The sequence below is a fragment of the Lemur catta genome, chromosome 19 (assembly GCF_020740605.2).
Source record: "Lemur catta isolate mLemCat1 chromosome 19, mLemCat1.pri, whole genome shotgun sequence".
NCBI classification, from domain to species: Eukaryota; Metazoa; Chordata; class Mammalia; order Primates; family Lemuridae; genus Lemur; species Lemur catta.
In genome coordinates this window covers 27,264,094-27,281,538 of record NC_059146.1, presented here as the reverse complement: position 1 = coordinate 27,281,538, position 17,445 = coordinate 27,264,094, and the positions used below count along the sequence as shown (strand labels likewise).

The following is a 17,445-nucleotide window of genomic DNA, read 5'->3' as shown; positions in this document are numbered from 1 at the left end:
CTGCATCTGTTTAGTATCATTTATAATAAACTAGTAAACATAAGTGTTTCCTTAAGTTCTGTGAGCTGCTCCAGCAAATTAATTGAACCCAAAGTGGGGGTTGTGGGCACCCCAGCTTCAAGCTGATTGGTCAGAAGTTCCACAGGCCCAGACTTGCAACTAGTGTCTGAAGATGAAGGGCAGTTTTGGGGACTGAGTCTCAACTTATGGCATCTGATGTTATCTCCAGGTAGATAGTGTTAGAATTGAGTTAGAGGACACCCAGCTGGTGTTATATGAAACAATACTCAGCATCACCAATTATCAGGGAAATGCAAATTAAAACCACATGAGATATCATCTTACACCTGTTAGAATGGCAGTTATCAGAAAGACAAAAGATAAGTGTTGGTGACAATGTAGAGAAAAGAAAACACTTGCACACTGTTGGTGGGAATGTAAATTAGTGCAAGCATTATGGAAAACAGTATGGAGTTTCCTCAGAAAATTAAAAGAATTACTCTATGATCCAGCAATCCCACTACTGGGTACATATCCAAAGGCAATTAATCAGTATGTCAAAGAGATATCTTCACTCCCATGTTTACTGTGGGATTATTCACAATAACTAAGATATGGAACCAACCTGTTATAACTGTCTATCAATATATACATGGATAAAGAAAATGTGGTATGTATATGCAGTAGAATACTCAGCCATAAAAACGGAAATCCTGTAATTTGCCAGAACATAGATAGACCTGGAGCGCATTATGTTAAATAAGCCAGACACGGAAAGATAAATACCTCATGATCTCACTTACACGTGGAATCTAAATAAGCTGACCTCATACAAATAGAGAGTAGAATGGTGGTTATCAGTAGAGTGGTGGGGGAAGGTGTGTTGGGGAGATTGTATGTATGTACATACCATCCTACCTCGGTCACCCAGTTTTAGCCTCATATCACCATATTCCCTTAACCATTGGCCGCCTTCTCAGTCGTCTACTGACCCCTGAACAGTTATTTCCTTCAAGATTTTATCTCCTCACTTGCTCCCTTTCCAATAATACTCCTGTCATAATTAGAAGAACTTAAACTTGAAGAATTTGTATCTATGGAATATTTTTGCTCGAGGACTCAGGGAACGATAAGGACGACTGTCAGTGCAAGATCATATTACCACCCAAGACCTTGGGACTGTGAGATTCGTTCTTCATTGTAGAAGTGTCATGAAAAAGCTCCAAGTAGTCGCAACACTTCCCGGTGGAGGAGGAGGGACTAGGACGTTTTTCCCTTGGCAATCTGGGAAGCGTCCAGGCTTTGCAGCGTGCGCACACTTTGGCGCCGGCGGGAGGACCCGGAGAATTCTGGGAAGTGTAGTCCACGCGCTCTTGGCGAAGCGGGCACTTCCGCTCCCAGAGCGCGGTGGCTTCCATTTTTCTTGTGTTGGTTTGCGTTGTTCTCGGTCTCGTGGGCCCTTCTGAATTTTTTGGACATACGCTTGGAATCCTCAATGAACCAGCTATCGATTTAGGGGAAAAGAGGCCACGGCAAAGGTTTGGATGGGGGAGGGCGGTGGTTTGCGATCTCATCGGCGGAGCTTCTTGTGTTTGAGCCTGTCCTTGAGTCACCGGGAAGTTTGGGGCTTGGTCGAGGGTGTATCGCCTGATTTGGGTGTTTCGGGACTCTCATCTCGCCCAATCCGCCTTCCTCTCTTAGTGGCGCGAGGCCGATTCCTCCGGTGTAACGTTGGGGATTTATTAATACGTAATCTCGGCCGAGCGAGGTGGCTCACGCCTGTAATCCTAGCCCTCTGGGAGGCCGAGGCGGGTGGATCGCTCGAGGTCAGCAGTTCGAGACCAGCCTGAGCGAGACCCCCCGTCTCTACTAAAATGGATTGAAGTTATCTGGCCAACTAAAAATATATATAGAAAAAATTATCCGGGCATGGTGGCGCATGCCTGTAGTCCCAGCTACTTGGGAGGCTGATGCAGTAGGATCGCTTAAGCCGAGGAGTTTGAGGTTGCTGTGAGCTAGGCTGACGCCACGGCACTCTAGCCCAGGCAACAGAGTGAGACTCTCTCAAAAAAAAAAAACTTAATCTCGCTGGTTTTCTCCTTCCTGTTCGTTAAATGGGGATATTAAGACTTTCCTAATAGAATTGTTCTGGGGACCGAAAGAGGCAGTACAGATGAAAGTTTTAAAACCGTTCGTGTCACGTGGTGAGTGGTGATCTCTCCTTATTGTTAATTTCGCGGGAAGCGGCCAATTCCTTGGGTTGGGGGCAGAGCTCCAGCTGCAGTGTCCCTGGCCCTTCTCTTTGATCCTTGCAGAATGCTGGATAATCCCAGACACCTTCTGACCTCGTATTTAGGAATGGGAGGGATATCTTCAGCTGCCAGGGAAGGAGGGGAGGAGTTAACCATTTTGTTAAGAATGGTGACACAATGGTTGTATTTCGCAGCATTCTTTCCTTTCACAGCCTGACTTCTCAAACCGGAGGGCAGAGAGATAGAGGGAGTGACTCTTTGACTACTGAGAGCAAAGCTCCACGTGAGTGCGACTCGGCAGTTTTTTACATTAAGGTTCGTATCTATTGTAGGATGTGTAATTGCCATGCATATTGATAATGATTAAGCCTTGATTGCTAACTTCAATTCTAGGGGCTTTATACAAATAAATACACTTACACTACAGGGTGGCTCTGCAGAGAGGTACTGCTTTTTTCCATCTTAAAGAGGAGAGTAAGACACAGGGAGCACAAGTATTTGATCATAGGTATGTTACAGTAGACAAATTTGAAAGACATCATCTTGGCCTCAAGTGAACAAAGTTGAGATCACCAATGAAGGAACAAACCGATATCGCTTGGCCCCTGTTATGTTTCAGTGAAAAGGACACTTCACCACTTCGGTGGTAATCCTACCAACCATGGATAATGTGAACCTGAATATGAAATATATCAAATCCCAAATGAATATTTTTCTCTAAAATGCCTTGCCTGTACTCTTCAAAAACACCAGGAATAAAAAGACAAAGGCTGTGGGATCATTCCAAATTAAGGAAAATCATAGTAATGTGACACCCAAAGGCAACATATAAAATTGGACTTTGAACTGAGGGAAAAAACAGTTGTAAGAATTTTAAATGAAAATACAACAAATTTAAATATGAAACTGTGGATAGAAAACATTTACTATGTTATCTAGCATCATTTAATAGGTAACACAATTAACTACTATTAGTAGTGACAATAGTTATCTAATATTTACTATAGTAATAGTCTGGTATAATATTTAATATTGTCCAGCATGTTATGTGAAACTGTATAACCAGCCCTTCCTAAATGCCTCTTACCAAGATACCCTGTGAGTACCCTGTATGTGGGCTTCCTTGCTGCAAAGAGCTACATTAAGCTGTCTCTGGTTGCAGGTATGTTCCTGGTAGTATTTGGCTGATGGGAACAGCAAAGCAAGTAGGCAAAATATAAACAATTGCCAAACTGGAGTAAAGAGTATATGAGAATTTCTTATACCATTTTTGCAACGTTTTTATAGATTTGAAATGATATAAAAATAAAGTTTTAAAATGTCAGGAAAGAGCCATAGGAATAATAATAGTAATAATGGGAATAATAAGGATGAGATGATGTAACATGGCAGCTTGCTAGTTTATTCTCTCTTGGCCATGTTTGGAAATTTCCGTGGTTAAAAACAAAGAGGAAAGCATTAAGAAAAGCATGATAAAAATTTTGTTAGATAAATGTACACATACACACAAAGATTTACTGTAAAGAAATACATTAGAAGCTTAACAGTTACTAGAGCTACCACAAAGCTTTGAAAATAATAAAATTTCTTATGGGGAGATACGTTATTAGTTGCCATTCTACTGTAAAGATGAGCTTCTTCCCCATTTATGTATTCATTCATTCAAATTGAAATTTTTTTTTTTTTTTTTTTTTAAGACACAGTCTTACTCTGTCGCCCGGGCTAGAGTGCCGTGGCGTTACTACTCATTCATTAAAATTTAAGTATTCTATCAATGTGAATGAAGAATCCAGTCTTGTTAAGTTAAATGACATGTAGATCAACAATTATTTTGTTCAGCTTTATTGAGGTGTATTTTATATATCGTAGAATTCACCCATTTCAGGTATACAATTCAGTGATCTTTAGGGACTTTGAAGAGTGGAGGAAGCATCCCCATAATTCAGTTTAGATCATTTTCATCCCCCAGTTGCACTCTTCATGCCTACTTTCAGTTGAACTTCATTCTCACCGTCAATCCAGTGTAACCACTAACCTACTTTCTATATACATTTGCTTACTCTGGACATTTCATATAAATGGAATCACACAATCTGTGGTTTTTTGTCACTGGCTTCTTTCACTTAGCATGATGTTTCCAAAGTTCATGAATGTTGTAGCCTGAGTCAGTACTTCATTCCTTTTAATAGCTGAATAACATTCCATTGTGTGGATATACCACAATTTGTCTATCCATGAAAGGGCATTTTGGTCGTTGGCAGTTTGGGGATATTATGAATAACATGGCTATCAACATTCATGTGCTGATCCACAGTGCACATCCATGTTGGTGAGTGGCATCCCTGGCCACCTTTTCATGTCTCCTTTTCTGCCTTCCTTGGCACTTTTCAGGAACAAGTTATTGCCTTCCCACGAAGTGTATAACTCAGGACTCTACAAATTTCCTGAACAGGAGAAAAATGGTGATGTCCAAGGTGAGTAGGGCTTGCCTCTTGCTGTTAAAATTCCATCTCACTACTCAGATTGTCACATATTTTTCTCTCTTGGGAAGACTCACGGAGAACAACAGGCATTTGAGGACCTGTTGTGTGCTACTTCACACAAATATTATTGGAGTTTTCACACAGGGAGAGCTAGATTCTGTTTTCTCCATGCCTTCGTTATACCTTATATGTATTTTATTTACTGATCTCTTCTTATTCCTTTATGTAGTGAGCAGTTTGACCAAAGTAGTAGGGAGCCTTCATTTAAAATATCCAGTGATACTAGAAGATTTGCCAGTCACTGTGTTCTGTTCCTGCATTTACTCCTCAGAGCAGCAGAATGATGAGGTTCTTTGTCTCTTCTTCTTAAAAATAGGAGAAACCCAACAGGTTCAGACGGGAAGCCAAAGGTTAGAAATGTTAGCCATTCTGCTCAAGTGAAAAAGACAAGAAGAAATAGAGAGTATTCTTTGTTGAGGGACCTGTGCCCTGTGGTGTGGGTGTTTGGAGTGCCCTGTTGAGTGATGACATTCACAGGTGGCACAGCTCCTCCTGTGCCTGCCTAGACGTGACCTCTTTTCTTCCTGACGTGTCACCTGCTCAGGTGTACCCAGCACTCCAGGTACCCAAGGACAGTTGTTACCATAGTTGTTATAGAAAATCTTTAAATTTTTTAATAGCAAAAGATGTCTTACACAGTGTTACCAGAAAAAATAATGACCTGAGACAAAAATATTTATTACATAGGTGCCTAAGGAAGATAAAATCAAAATAACAATCTTCTGCACAGATAAAGAAAAAAGTATAAGCATATAGGAACAAAGTACACTAAAAGGCAAGTGAAAAAGGAGGACTAAGGTGGCCCATAAACTTGAGAAGTGATAGTATTCATTAATTAATATAATCAAGTAAGTGAGAATAATAAAATGAATTGTTTTGCTTAATCCATTTCCCAAAAGCATGGGAATATTTACAGCCTGCTCTTTGCAGTCATGAAGAGATACTTGGACTCTTGAAAAATTAGGGAGGTGGGTAAAAACTTGGAAAGACAGCATGGAATTATATATGGTCATAATTTAAATGTACTTATTTTTTGACATTGTAATTTTCATTTGAAATTATTTTAAATAGACAGGAGAGTAAGATCTACATAAAATTGTTCTCTTTGCAGGTTTGGTAATAAAGATATGTAAAACTAAGCATTATTTATAATAGATAAAAAGAGTTCATCTGTTCCCTATAATACTATGCAGACATGAAATAAGGTGAAACAGATAACAATAATGACAGTTATAATAAAAAATAATATAAAATAGCTAATGTTTATTAGTATTTAATGTTTGCCACACACTTTCTGCAATGCTATATATATTCTGTTGTTTAATCCTTGAAAAAACTGTCAGGTTAGAATTATTATAGAGAGAGGGAACTAATGCATGTAGGTGAACTTGTCCAAGGTCCCATGACTGGGAAGGGAAAGAGCCTTAGGATGTGCTCTAAGGCACGTTGGTTCCATATCATGACATTGAATACTGCAGTTAATGTATGCAGTTTGTGCCTTGGGAGTACAGAGGACCCACTATATAGCTGCCCCACGCAGATCACCATAAGCCTGTCAGTTTGTGGATATTAAAAATAGGTAGTAGCATCCAGGGTTCAAATTTGAGAGAGGGAGACATTGAGCGTTATCAAACAGGTTGGGACTGAATTGCTAAATGTTGCTTGGGTGTTTAGCAAGATTTATTGGAATCTAATTACATGTAACCCAGGATACAGCATTTAGAGTCCGATAGGGTTGCTCACAAGTAGACTCAATGATTGCCCAATGTAAAAGTATAGGACTTCTCTTTCGTTGTTATACTTCTGGGGGAGCTCAGTGTGTGTCGTTCTCAGGGTAGAGACAGAATTAGTGGGAAATCTGTAAGTTAACCTACATCTTTCAACATCCAGAACAACTTCCCACCTGTCTTCTCTGCCTGCTCAGTGCCCCTGCTCTCCCAGTAATCACTGGTCATGACACTGAGGTTGCATATGTTGGGTGTTGTAGAAGGCAGTGACATTCAAGGACGTGGCTGTGGTCTTCACGGAGGAGGAGCTGGGGCTGCTGGACTCTGCCCAGAGGGAGCTGTACCGAGATGTGATGGTGGAGAACTTCAGGAACCTGCTGTCAGTGGGTGAGGACAGCCACCCTTTGTAATGGAACATCAGGTCCCAGCAGTGATTTTGTATCCTTGGATGTTTAAGTTTGAGTATACAGTGGGAACCTAAATTTCCAGTCAATTTTGCCTAGATTTTACGTAGAATGTGTTGGGATTAAGGATGCAATTTGACATGTTCACAGGGCATCAACCATTTCACCGAGATGCATTCTACTTCCTAAGAGAAGAAAAGATTTGGATGGTGAAGACAGCAACCCATAGAGAGGGGAATTCAGGTAAGAACAAAGCAACTGTGTGTCCTTGTACATGGCTCTCCCATCTGTTTACTTCTATCCATGCCCATTTCCCTTGCCCTGGGAAAGTGCCAAACCTCTTTCCTGGATTAATAACACTGCCTTCTGGCTGGTTGCCCTGCTCCCACCCTTCCCACCCTGGCATCTGTTGTCTTCATAGCAGCCAAAGTAATCCCTAAGAAGTATAAATCAGATTACCATTCTTCTTTCTGCCCAACAGCCTTTATGGCTTCTTATTTTTATTAATGTTACAACCTCTTTAAGTGGCTTTTAGAGACCCTGTGCTGTGCTCTTTGCCCCCACTGCCCCTCTGACTACTACACCTCCTGTCCTCTCCCTCTTGCTCTGTCATTTCCAGCTGCATTGTCCTCCCTGCTATTTCTCAGTCCTGCCAAGGACATTGTATTGCCTATTTTTGGTCAGCAACTACCACAAACTTAGTGGATTCAACAACAAACATTTACTATCTTTCTGTTCTTTAGGCCTGAAGTCTGACATATCTTACAGGGCAACAGGGTGTCTGTAAGGCTTTGTTTTTTTTGCTATGCTCTTGAGAAGTAACCTTCACTTTTATCAGTGTCTGTGAACTGTCCACACTCCTTGGCTCTCATTTCCCTTCCTCCGTCTTCAAAGGCAGCACTTTGCATCTCTGATGATTCTTCCACAGTCACGCTCCCTCCGCCTCTCTGCTTATGACTCCATCTTCCGCCTTTCAGGTCCCTTGTGGTTGTACTGGTCACTCCTGAATGACTCAGGAAGATTTTCCTCTTTCCTAGTTAGCTGACAAGTGACCTTCATTGCATCTGCAACCTTAATTCTCCTTGGTGTGTAACGTAACACATTTGTAAGTCCTGGAGATTGGGTCTGGACATCTTTCAGGAAACACTATTTTATGTACTATAAAAGCTTTTACCTCACAGCTCTTAATTCTGCTCTTCTCTCTGGTTGGAGTGCCCTTTCCCCTCAAAACCTTCTGTCCCCTCCTTTGGTTTATTCAGATCTCTGCTCACTTTTAATATGACAGAGGCCATCTACAACAGCTGTATTTAAAATAGGATTCTATCTTTACTCTTCTTGGCCTGCATATATTGTTTCTCATATATTTTTGTTTATTGATCCCCTCTCCTTATTGCCATGTAATCTCCAGAAGGAGGAGTTTACCTGTTTTGTATATGGCTGTATTGTTAGTGCCTACACTACTCCCCATACATGGCAGGTATCTATATTTGTTATCAGGATGAATGAGTTAATGTATGTGGGGACTTCGCTGTCTGTAGGAATTGTGGAGATAGCTAGTAAATGATACACAAGTCAGAGTACATGAAATATATTCATCCCACAGTAATCGTGGGCTTTTGGGTCCAGGACTCCCCATAGATAGCAAAATCCAAGTCCCTTATATGTGTGAAGTATTTGGATATAACCTAAGCACATCCTCCCATATACTTTAAATTGTCTCTAAATTATTTATAATAACAAATGCAATGCCTACACATCACTTAATTTCCATGGATTCAGCACAGTACCCTGAGTGCAGCTAATTCAAGTTTTACTTTTTGGAATTTTGTGAAATATTTTTTTTTCCCAAATATTGTTGATTCACTGTTAGTCAAATCCACAGATGCCAAACCCACATATACAGAGGGCCAGTTGTATATTGCAGAATATTTTTTGTTGTTGTCAGATGGCTGTCTATCCAATTTCAACTTGCTTGGCTTCCTTTGAGATGGTTGTGTTTTATGTGTATGCAGTTGACCCACATCCCATGGAAAGTTCTAAGCATTCTTTTTGTGACCACACTGAGTAACATGCCTCCCCTGTGCCTTACTCTGGAGCTTTTGGTAGGGAGCATATTCATTTCTGGAAAGAAATCCTTATTGAATGAGGATTTCTCAGACAGGTTCCCTACACGTGGAGAACGAAATCTCGATTTCCTGATTTCCAGCTACATTTCCTTTGAAACATTTACCCATCTGCAGCCCATTTGCCTTTTCCAAATTCTATATGCCTGTCATTGTCCCCACGTTTTTCCTTTCTTCTCCTAGAGAAGGAAGAATGTGGATGAGGGTGACATAAGTCACACAGCTAAACGTTGACTATGTTTTTGGTCATCTTCCTTCAAAAACACACATATTTCTGCATTTTTATTTTATACAATTTAATTGTTAAAAACATTAATGAATATAGACTAAACAGTTTTTATTTTTATAAAGACCTAGTGCTGTATGTTGGACTGGTGAATTTTATGACCTGGAAGTAATTGGGAAACTGTCCTCTCAATATATACATATCCAGAAAGAGACTCTCCCTTCTCCCCAAAAACCTCTTATTTATAAGGTACAGTGTCTTAAATATGTCCATGTTCCAGTGTACACCAACAGGTACACACTTACAAGTAGTATTTTCCAAGATTCAAGTATTTGAAGTTAACTTTCCAGTTGAATGATTCATTTCATTCAGGACTTGGTAATATCCTGATCAAAATCTTGACTATTTTATGAGCATGAACCACACTAAGAAACATCTTTTATTATAACCCAGACAAACATTTTTCATGAGTATAGATGTCCATGGGTGACTTCAGTAGGCATTTCTTGTAATGACAGCTGTCCTGCTTGTCATGATGCTATGATAATTTCTATTCTAGTTCTTCTTTGTAAATACTTATTACAGGTTTTAACTTTATTTTACAGCTCACTAATGGTTTGTAGTCTTCATTTTCAAAACTTTTATAAAGGTCTGTTTATCTACATCATAGGCTTTCTTTTCATTCCAAATGGTTCTTGCCACCTTTCATTGTCTCATCAGGACCATCCTCCTTTGTACCTCTGCCAGATATAGCCTTGCAGATTCCTATCAAAACTAGTTGTCTGTCCCTTTCCTATTTCAGCTACCCAAGTTATTGTCCATATCAACACAGAAAAATAAGATTAAGTATTTTTATATATATTATACAAAATTCCTATGCAAGAATATTTGAATATGTAGATACAAACACTCCTAGGTGTTTGATATTGAGCATTGTGAAGAGTTTAACCAATTACAAAGTTGAAAGGGACAGTATACAGAAGACTGCCCTCACATCACAACAACTGCAAACTTGGGAGTGTTTCAAAACTACCTTCATGTTCGGTAATTCACTAAAAAGACTCCTAGAACTCACTAAGTGCTTTTATACTTATGGCTATGGATTTTTACAGGGAAAAGATGCATATTACAGTTAGCCAGGAAAAAAATCAAATGAGACAGAGTCCAGGGATGTACCAAATGTGAGGACCTTCTATTATACTCTTCCCATAGAGTCAGGATGCATTACAGTCCAGTGATTAAAGTTGACTTAAACACAAGAATACTGCCAATCAGGAAAGCTCACCTGGCCCTGGTATGCAGAATAATTATTGGGCTCCATTACAGCCATTATTGGTTAAGTCCCATGTGCCAGTAAATCAGTCTCCACCTTCAATCACATTGTTGTTCTTTCGGACGTGAGTAACCCCCGGGCCCAACCAAAGGAGCAGCCAGCCATAACCCTAAGTCATATTTTTTTATTATCCAGAGTAACTGACTGTTTGTACCTAAGGAGAAAAAGATACTCTCCTTAGGCATGACATTTCAAGATCCTAGAGATTATCCCTCAGATGTTGAGGATAAAGTCCACACTGCTTTCTTAGCTAGCTTAATTTCTTTAGAAAGATATACAATATAAATGCAAATATAGAAAGTATTGATTATGTTATTTTCCTTAAAGTTCTTTTGATTCATGTTTTATCATGTATACACTGTTACTAGTTTTGTAATTTCTAATGGAAGATTTTAGATTGACTAGGAAATCCACTAGAAATAGTAACAGGATAAATGTATGTATCATATTGACTTTTCTATTAAGTCTTTATTTCTCAAGGATTTTACATGAGACTTGGTGTGGCTCTAAATTGGTCTCATGCAAATGAGAGACTATAGTGCACTTGAAAAACACAAAGTGAATGTTCCTTGTGTTTATTAAAGTTTAGTGCCATGTCTTTAGTTTGAAATCTCGATAACACTGAACAAAGGCTTCACTTGTCCACATCTCTTAATTCTGTGTTCTGATAGGAGGCAAGATCCAAACTGAGAAGGAGACTGTTCCAGAAGCAGGACCACATGAAGAACTGTCCTGCATGCAAATCTGGGAACAAATTGCTACCAACTTAACCAGGTCTCAAGACTCCATGGTAAATAGCTCTAAGTTCTCCAAACAAAGTGATTTCCCATGTGAGGTTGAGGCAGGACTGTCTGTAATTGACATAAATCAGGAACCTTTCCAATGTAATGAGTGTAAACAGTCCTTCAGTGATGTCTCTGACTTTGAGCTTCATCAACAATTACACTCGAGAGAGAAGTCTCACACATGTGATGAGTGTGGAAAAAGCTTCTGTTATAGCTCAGCTCTTCGTATTCATCAGAGAATCCACATAGGAGAGAAACGCTATAAGTGTGATGTGTGTGGTAAGGAATTCAGTCAGAGCTCACATCTGCAAGCTCATCAGACAGTCCACACTGGAGAGAAACCATTCAAATGTGAGCAATGTGGGAAAGCCTTCAGTCGTAGATCATCACTTAATGTCCATTGCAGATTACACACTGAAGAGAAGCCTTATAATTGTAAGGAATGTGGGAGGGGCTTCATTCATGATTCACAGCTTCAGGAACATCAGAGAATCCATACTGGGGAGAAACCATTCAAATGTGAGATATGTGGTAAGAACTTCCGCGTTAGGTCAAGACTTAATAGGCACTCCATGGTTCATACAGGAGAGAAGCCGTTCCGATGTGATACATGTGGTAAGAGCTTTCGTCAAAGAACAGCGCTTAATAGTCATTGCATGGTCCACATAGTAGAGAAACCATATAAATGTGAGCAGTGTGGAAAAGGCTTCATTTGCAGGGGAGCTTTTTATAAGCATCAGATGGTCCACACAGGAGAGAAACCATATAGTTGCAAAGAATGTGGGAAGACCTTCAGATGGTCCTCATGTCTTTTGATCCATGAACGAGTCCACAGTGGAGAAAAACCATTCAAATGTGAAGAGTGTGGGAAGGGATTTTACACAAATTCACAACGCTGTTCCCATCAGAGAGCCCACAATGGAGAAAAGCCATACAAATGTGCAGAGTGTGGGAAGGGCTACAAAAGGAGCTTGGATCTTGAGTTTCACCAGAGGGTCCACACAGGGGAGAGACCCTACAAGTGTAAGGAATGTGGGAAGAGCTTTGGCTGGGCCTCATGTCTTTTGAAACATCAGAGACTCCACAGTGGGGAAAAACCATTCAAATGTGAAGACTGTGGGAGGAGATTTACTCAGAGCTCACAACTTCAGTCCCATCAGACAGTGCACACTGGAAAAAAGCTACACAAATGTGAGGAGTGTGGGAAGGGCTACAACAGTAAGTTTAATCTTGACATGCACCAGAGGGTCCACAGAGGGGAGAGACCCTATAATTGTAAGGAATGTGGGAAGAGTTTTAGCTGGGCCTCATGTCTTTTGAAGCATCAAAGACTACACAATCGAGAAAAACCAGTCAAATGAGTATGAGAAGAGATTTACTCAGAATTTACAAGTTCGTTTCCATCAAGGATTCCACATGGGAGAAAAGGCATACGGATGTTAGGAAATTTGGGAAGGGCTTTAGTATCAGCCTTTCTCTGTGTTAGAAAAAAGAGGGAGGCTTCCCAAGTTATCAAAGTCTGACTATAGTAATAGGATATCCATTTAAGGATGTCAGTCCAGTGCCACAACTTTTGTTTTTTGGTTTTTTTTTGACACACTGTGACATGAACTTAATAGTTTTGTTGTATTTAATTTTCATAGTAAAAACACTTCTATATTCTTTTACTTACAAGAATAATGCCTGGGCCAGGCACAGTGGCTCCCGCCTTTAATCCTAGCACTCTGGGAGGCCGAGGTGGGAGGATCTCTCGAGGTCAGGAGTTCGAGACCAGCCTGAGCAAGAGTGAGAACCCGTCTCTACTAAAAAAATAGAAAGAAATTAGCAAACAACTAAAAATAGAAAAAAATTAGCTGGGCATGGTGGCACATGCCTGTAGTCCCAGCTACTCGGGAAGCTGTGGCAGGAGGATCACTTAAGCCCAGGAGTTTGAAGTTGCTGTGAGCTAGGCAGATGCCATGGCACTCTAGCCCTGGCAACAGAGTGAGACTCTGTCTCAAATAAATAAATAAATAAATAAATAAATAAATAATGCCTGGACTTTGAAAACAAGTACATTAGTACAGAAAAATCTAAAGAAGAAAATAGAAGATAGTAGAAAGTCACTAGAATGAATATTTTGGTAAGCATGCTATAGCGTATCTGCATTTAGGTAACAATTGTATATACTTTTACAAAACAAGGAACAAAAGTTTCTGATCGGATTGTTCCAATTTGAAGCTAATGTTAAATGTTTTTTTTTTAAATAAATTTGGCTCCAACATAATTTCTAATGCCTGTAGTATTCTGATGTACTGAATATTTTTCCCTTAAACAGTTTTCTGCTGATGAAGGTCATGTGGTAATCAATTTTAATGGCAATATGCCTAGACTACAATCCCTAGTTGTTTAATCAAACATTAAGTGTTGTGAGAGTTTTTCGTAGATATTCACTCCATAATCATTTTGCTTTGAGTAGGTGTCTTATGCTAGGTAATCTGGGTGAGCCTGTTCAATCAGTTGAAAGTTCTTAAGAGTAAAGCTGAAAATTCTCTGAATGAAGAAATTATTCCTCTCCAGGGTTAGAATTCCATCTTGGCCTTCCTGGTGGCCAACCATATGCATTTTGGAATTGCTTAGCCTGTCCTACAGTGGCAGAGTTCCTTGCAATAAATCTCTTGTATATGTCCTACTGATTCTGTCTTTCTGGTTGAACACTGACCAAGAGATATTTTATTTCAGAAGTATTTCTAGAAGAAGAAAATTATAAGAGGGAATTTTCTCAATTGATTTTGTTTTCTGGAATTGGGTTTCTAACCTTACCGAGTTTAAAAGCACTATTGACTATATTCTGTGTAATGTAGAGCACTGGCCATCAAAGGCACGATGTGGTTATACATGCCAAATATCGTATTGGATAATCCTACTCAAATACCTATAGAGAGCATGACTTTAGGTGACCATGAATCTGTTACTTTGGGACATATTTCTCAAACTAAGGAGTATAGTGATAATTTCCTCAGTGCTCTTAATTGCACTTCAGAAATAGCAAAGAAGGAGATGAGGTCAAGGTCTCAAATTCCAGCTCAGGCAGAATAACCTGAAAGCTTCAGTCATTTTGCATGGCTTCTTAACCTTGCCTTGTTGATTTTGTCATCCATAGTAAGTAAATTGATGGGAAGCCTATTAAATTGTTAGTTGATTTGTATAGTCAAAGGAGTCCTATTGCAAGGGATCGGAAGTCTAACTGGAATCACCTAACACAGCTAAAGCCCCAAAATAAATTCCAAGACTTGTCCAGTTTACAAATCCACAATCTTTTTGATAAAGGGAAGGTCAGTTCTAGATGACAATGGACTCTGCTATACTGTAGAGTTCTCCACAGTGATGTAGGGACATGAACCCAAGTGACTGTATTCAACAAGAGAAATAATCACGTTTTTTGGCAATGAGAATCCTTATTGTCAAATGGCACATTGATATGATGATTGGATCTGGTGAGGAGGAACTAGGAACTCATCTAGGCAAGTATGTAAGACACGTGCATGTCAGAGTGAGGAAACAAATCTTATACATTTTCATTGGCCTTCCACCTTGGCGAAATTTCACAGATGTGGGTCCATTGAGATGTAGGGCAAGTACCATATGGCCCCTCCTTCAAACAAAAGAAAAGTGTCAATGCCTAGTGGGCTTTCTGTGCTACTGGATGCTACTTAGTCTTCACTGAGATGTCTACTCTGCCTTTTTTTTTTTTTGAGAGACCTGAAAATACTGACTCAGATAAAGCTGTGCAATGTGTCCCAGCTGCCATATAATCTCTGCCACTAGGACCCTATGATTCAAGAGATCCAAAAGTGATTGAAATGTCATTGACAAAGTGATGTTTGGAGCTTTTGGCTGGTTCAAGCTGGTGAATCAGGACACACATGCACAGGATTTTGGAGTAAAGTCCTGTTATCTTCTATATATACTTACCCTCCTTTTGAGACACAGCTTTTGGTTTTGCTAGTGGTCTTGGCAGAGACAGAGCACTTAACCATGGGCTACCAAATTAGCATGTGGTCTGAGTTTTCCATCATAAAATGGGTGTTGCTGGCCTCTCCGTTTATTTAAGTTGCCTGTGCATGTCAGCATTCCATTTGGAAGTGGCATATATGCAATTGGGTTTGAGCAGGACTTGAAGCCACAGGCAAGTGCCCCTAAGGCTGGTGGCCCCTATTCCTGTTACATTACCTTCAGAGTGAGTGAACATGAAGATAAGTCATGAAATTATTGTGTCTCAGCAGCAGAAAGAAATGGAATAAATAAAAGTGAACAGAACCTAAGGAACATTGTGGACATCATCAGTTAGACCAATATATTATATACGTTATAGAGCCTCAAATGGAGAAAGAAAGGGATAGAGAGCTTACTTAAAGAAATAAGGGCTGAAAATTCAAGTTTGAGAAACATGGATCTGCAAATCCAAAAAGGTCAATGAACTTCAAGTAGAATAAACCCAAGGAGGCCAGGTGCGGTGGCTCACACCTGTAATCCTAGCACTCTGGGAGGCTGAAGCAGGCGGATCATTTGAGCTCAGGAGTTCGAGACCAGCCTGAGCAAGAGTGAGACCCTGTCTCTACTAAAAAAAAAAAAAAAAGAAATAGCTGGACAACTAAAAATACATACAGAAAAAATTAGCTGGACATGGTGGCGCATGCCTGTAGTCCCAGCTACTCAGGCGGCTGAGGCAGTAGGATTGCTTGAGCCCAGGAGTTTGAGATTGCTGTGAGCTAGGCTGACACCAGGACACTCTAGCCCGGGCAACAGGCTAGAGTTTTTCTGTCTCAAAAAAAAAAAAAAAAAGAATAAACCCAAAGCTACCCACTCAGATACATTACAATGAATTTCTTGAAAGCAGCAAGATGAAAGTGACTTGTCATGCATGTACAAACGATCCTAGGTAAGATTTTCAGCAGGTTTCTCATCAAACCTCCAAGGCTGTATGATATATGTCTAAGTGCTGGGGGTTGGGGGGGGGAACCCTGTGTACTGAGAATTCTGTATTCAGCAAAACTGTCCTTCAAAAATAAATTAATGCTTTCTTGGGCCAAGCATGGTGGCTCATGCCTGTAATCTCAGCACTTTGGGAGGCTGAGGCGGAAGGATCACTTGAGCTCAGGAGTTCAAAACCACCCTGGGCAAGATAGTGAGACCCTCATCTCTACCAAAAATTAAAAACTAGCCCGTCATGGTGGCATGTGCCTGTAGTTCCAGCTATTCAGGAGACTACAGGCAGAAGGATCGCTTGAGCCCAGGAGTTCAAGGTTACAGGGAGCTATGATCACACCGCTGCACTCCAGCCTGGGCAGTAGAGCAAGACCCTGTCCCTTTTTTTTTTTTTTTAAATTACAATGGTATCTTTTGCAGAAATGAAAAAAATCCATCCTAGCATTAATGTGAAATATCAAGAGATTCTCTCTCTCCCTCTCTCTCTCTCTCTCTCTCTCTCTCTCTCTCTCTCTCTCTCTCTCTCTCTCTCTCGTCGTGTATTAGCCCGTGTCACTCCCAATCCCTGTTCTCCCTCCATTAGTCCCCAGCACTGATTGTATCTCCTTGCTTGTTCCCTTTCCAATAATACTGTCATAATTGGAGGCATTTAGGCTTCAGGAAGTTGTGTCTATACAAATATTTTCGCTCGAGGTCTTAGGAAAAGATAAGGATGCCTCTTAATTTAACAGTCCACGTCACTGGCCAGGCGCTCGGGGCTGTGGGATTAGCTCCCCTTGGGCATTGATGGAAGTGCAGTAAAGGAGCTCGGTGTAGTCCAAACACTTCCTCCTTAAAGGGTGAGATTCTGGACTTTTTGCCTTTGGCATTCAAGGAAGTGTGATCCAAACGCTCCGTGGGGTTGCGAACACTCTGGCTCAGGCGCCCTTCGCGGTCTTCTGGGAAGTGTAGTCCAGTTACCCAGTAGGGTAGCCGGCACAGTGGCTTTGGCCGGTGGACCCGAGGAATTCTGGGAAGTGTAGTCCAGTAACCCGGTGGAGCCCCGATCCAGGGAATTCTGGGAAGTGTAGTCCAGCAGCCCCCG

At 40.5% G+C, this 17,445-nt stretch overlaps 2 protein-coding genes across 5 annotated transcripts in view; both read left to right on the top strand.

Moving 5' to 3' along the window:
• Positions 1 to 2,552, top strand: part of ZNF45 (zinc finger protein 45) — a 39,712-nt gene extending 37,160 nt beyond the window's left edge. For 3 of the 4 annotated variants that reach the window (XM_045531523.1, XM_045531521.1, XM_045531524.1), the window contains one exon: positions 2,447 to 2,534. The gene's annotated coding sequence lies outside the window, so the exon portion shown is untranslated. Of the gene's footprint in view, positions 1 to 2,446 lie in introns of all 4 variants that reach the window. The other variant, XM_045531522.1, reaches the window with a different exon arrangement.
• On the top strand, positions 2,479 to 13,151 carry LOC123624008 (zinc finger protein 221-like). The gene is given in 6 exon segments (XM_045531525.1): positions 2,479 to 2,567; positions 4,644 to 4,726; positions 6,783 to 6,909; positions 7,077 to 7,169; positions 11,280 to 12,750; positions 12,752 to 13,151. Coding segments are annotated over 5 exon segments (1,791 nt in total). The 5' UTR covers positions 2,479 to 2,567; positions 4,644 to 4,711; the 3' UTR covers positions 12,837 to 13,151.
• The last annotated feature ends 4,294 nt before the right edge of the window (positions 13,152 to 17,445 follow it).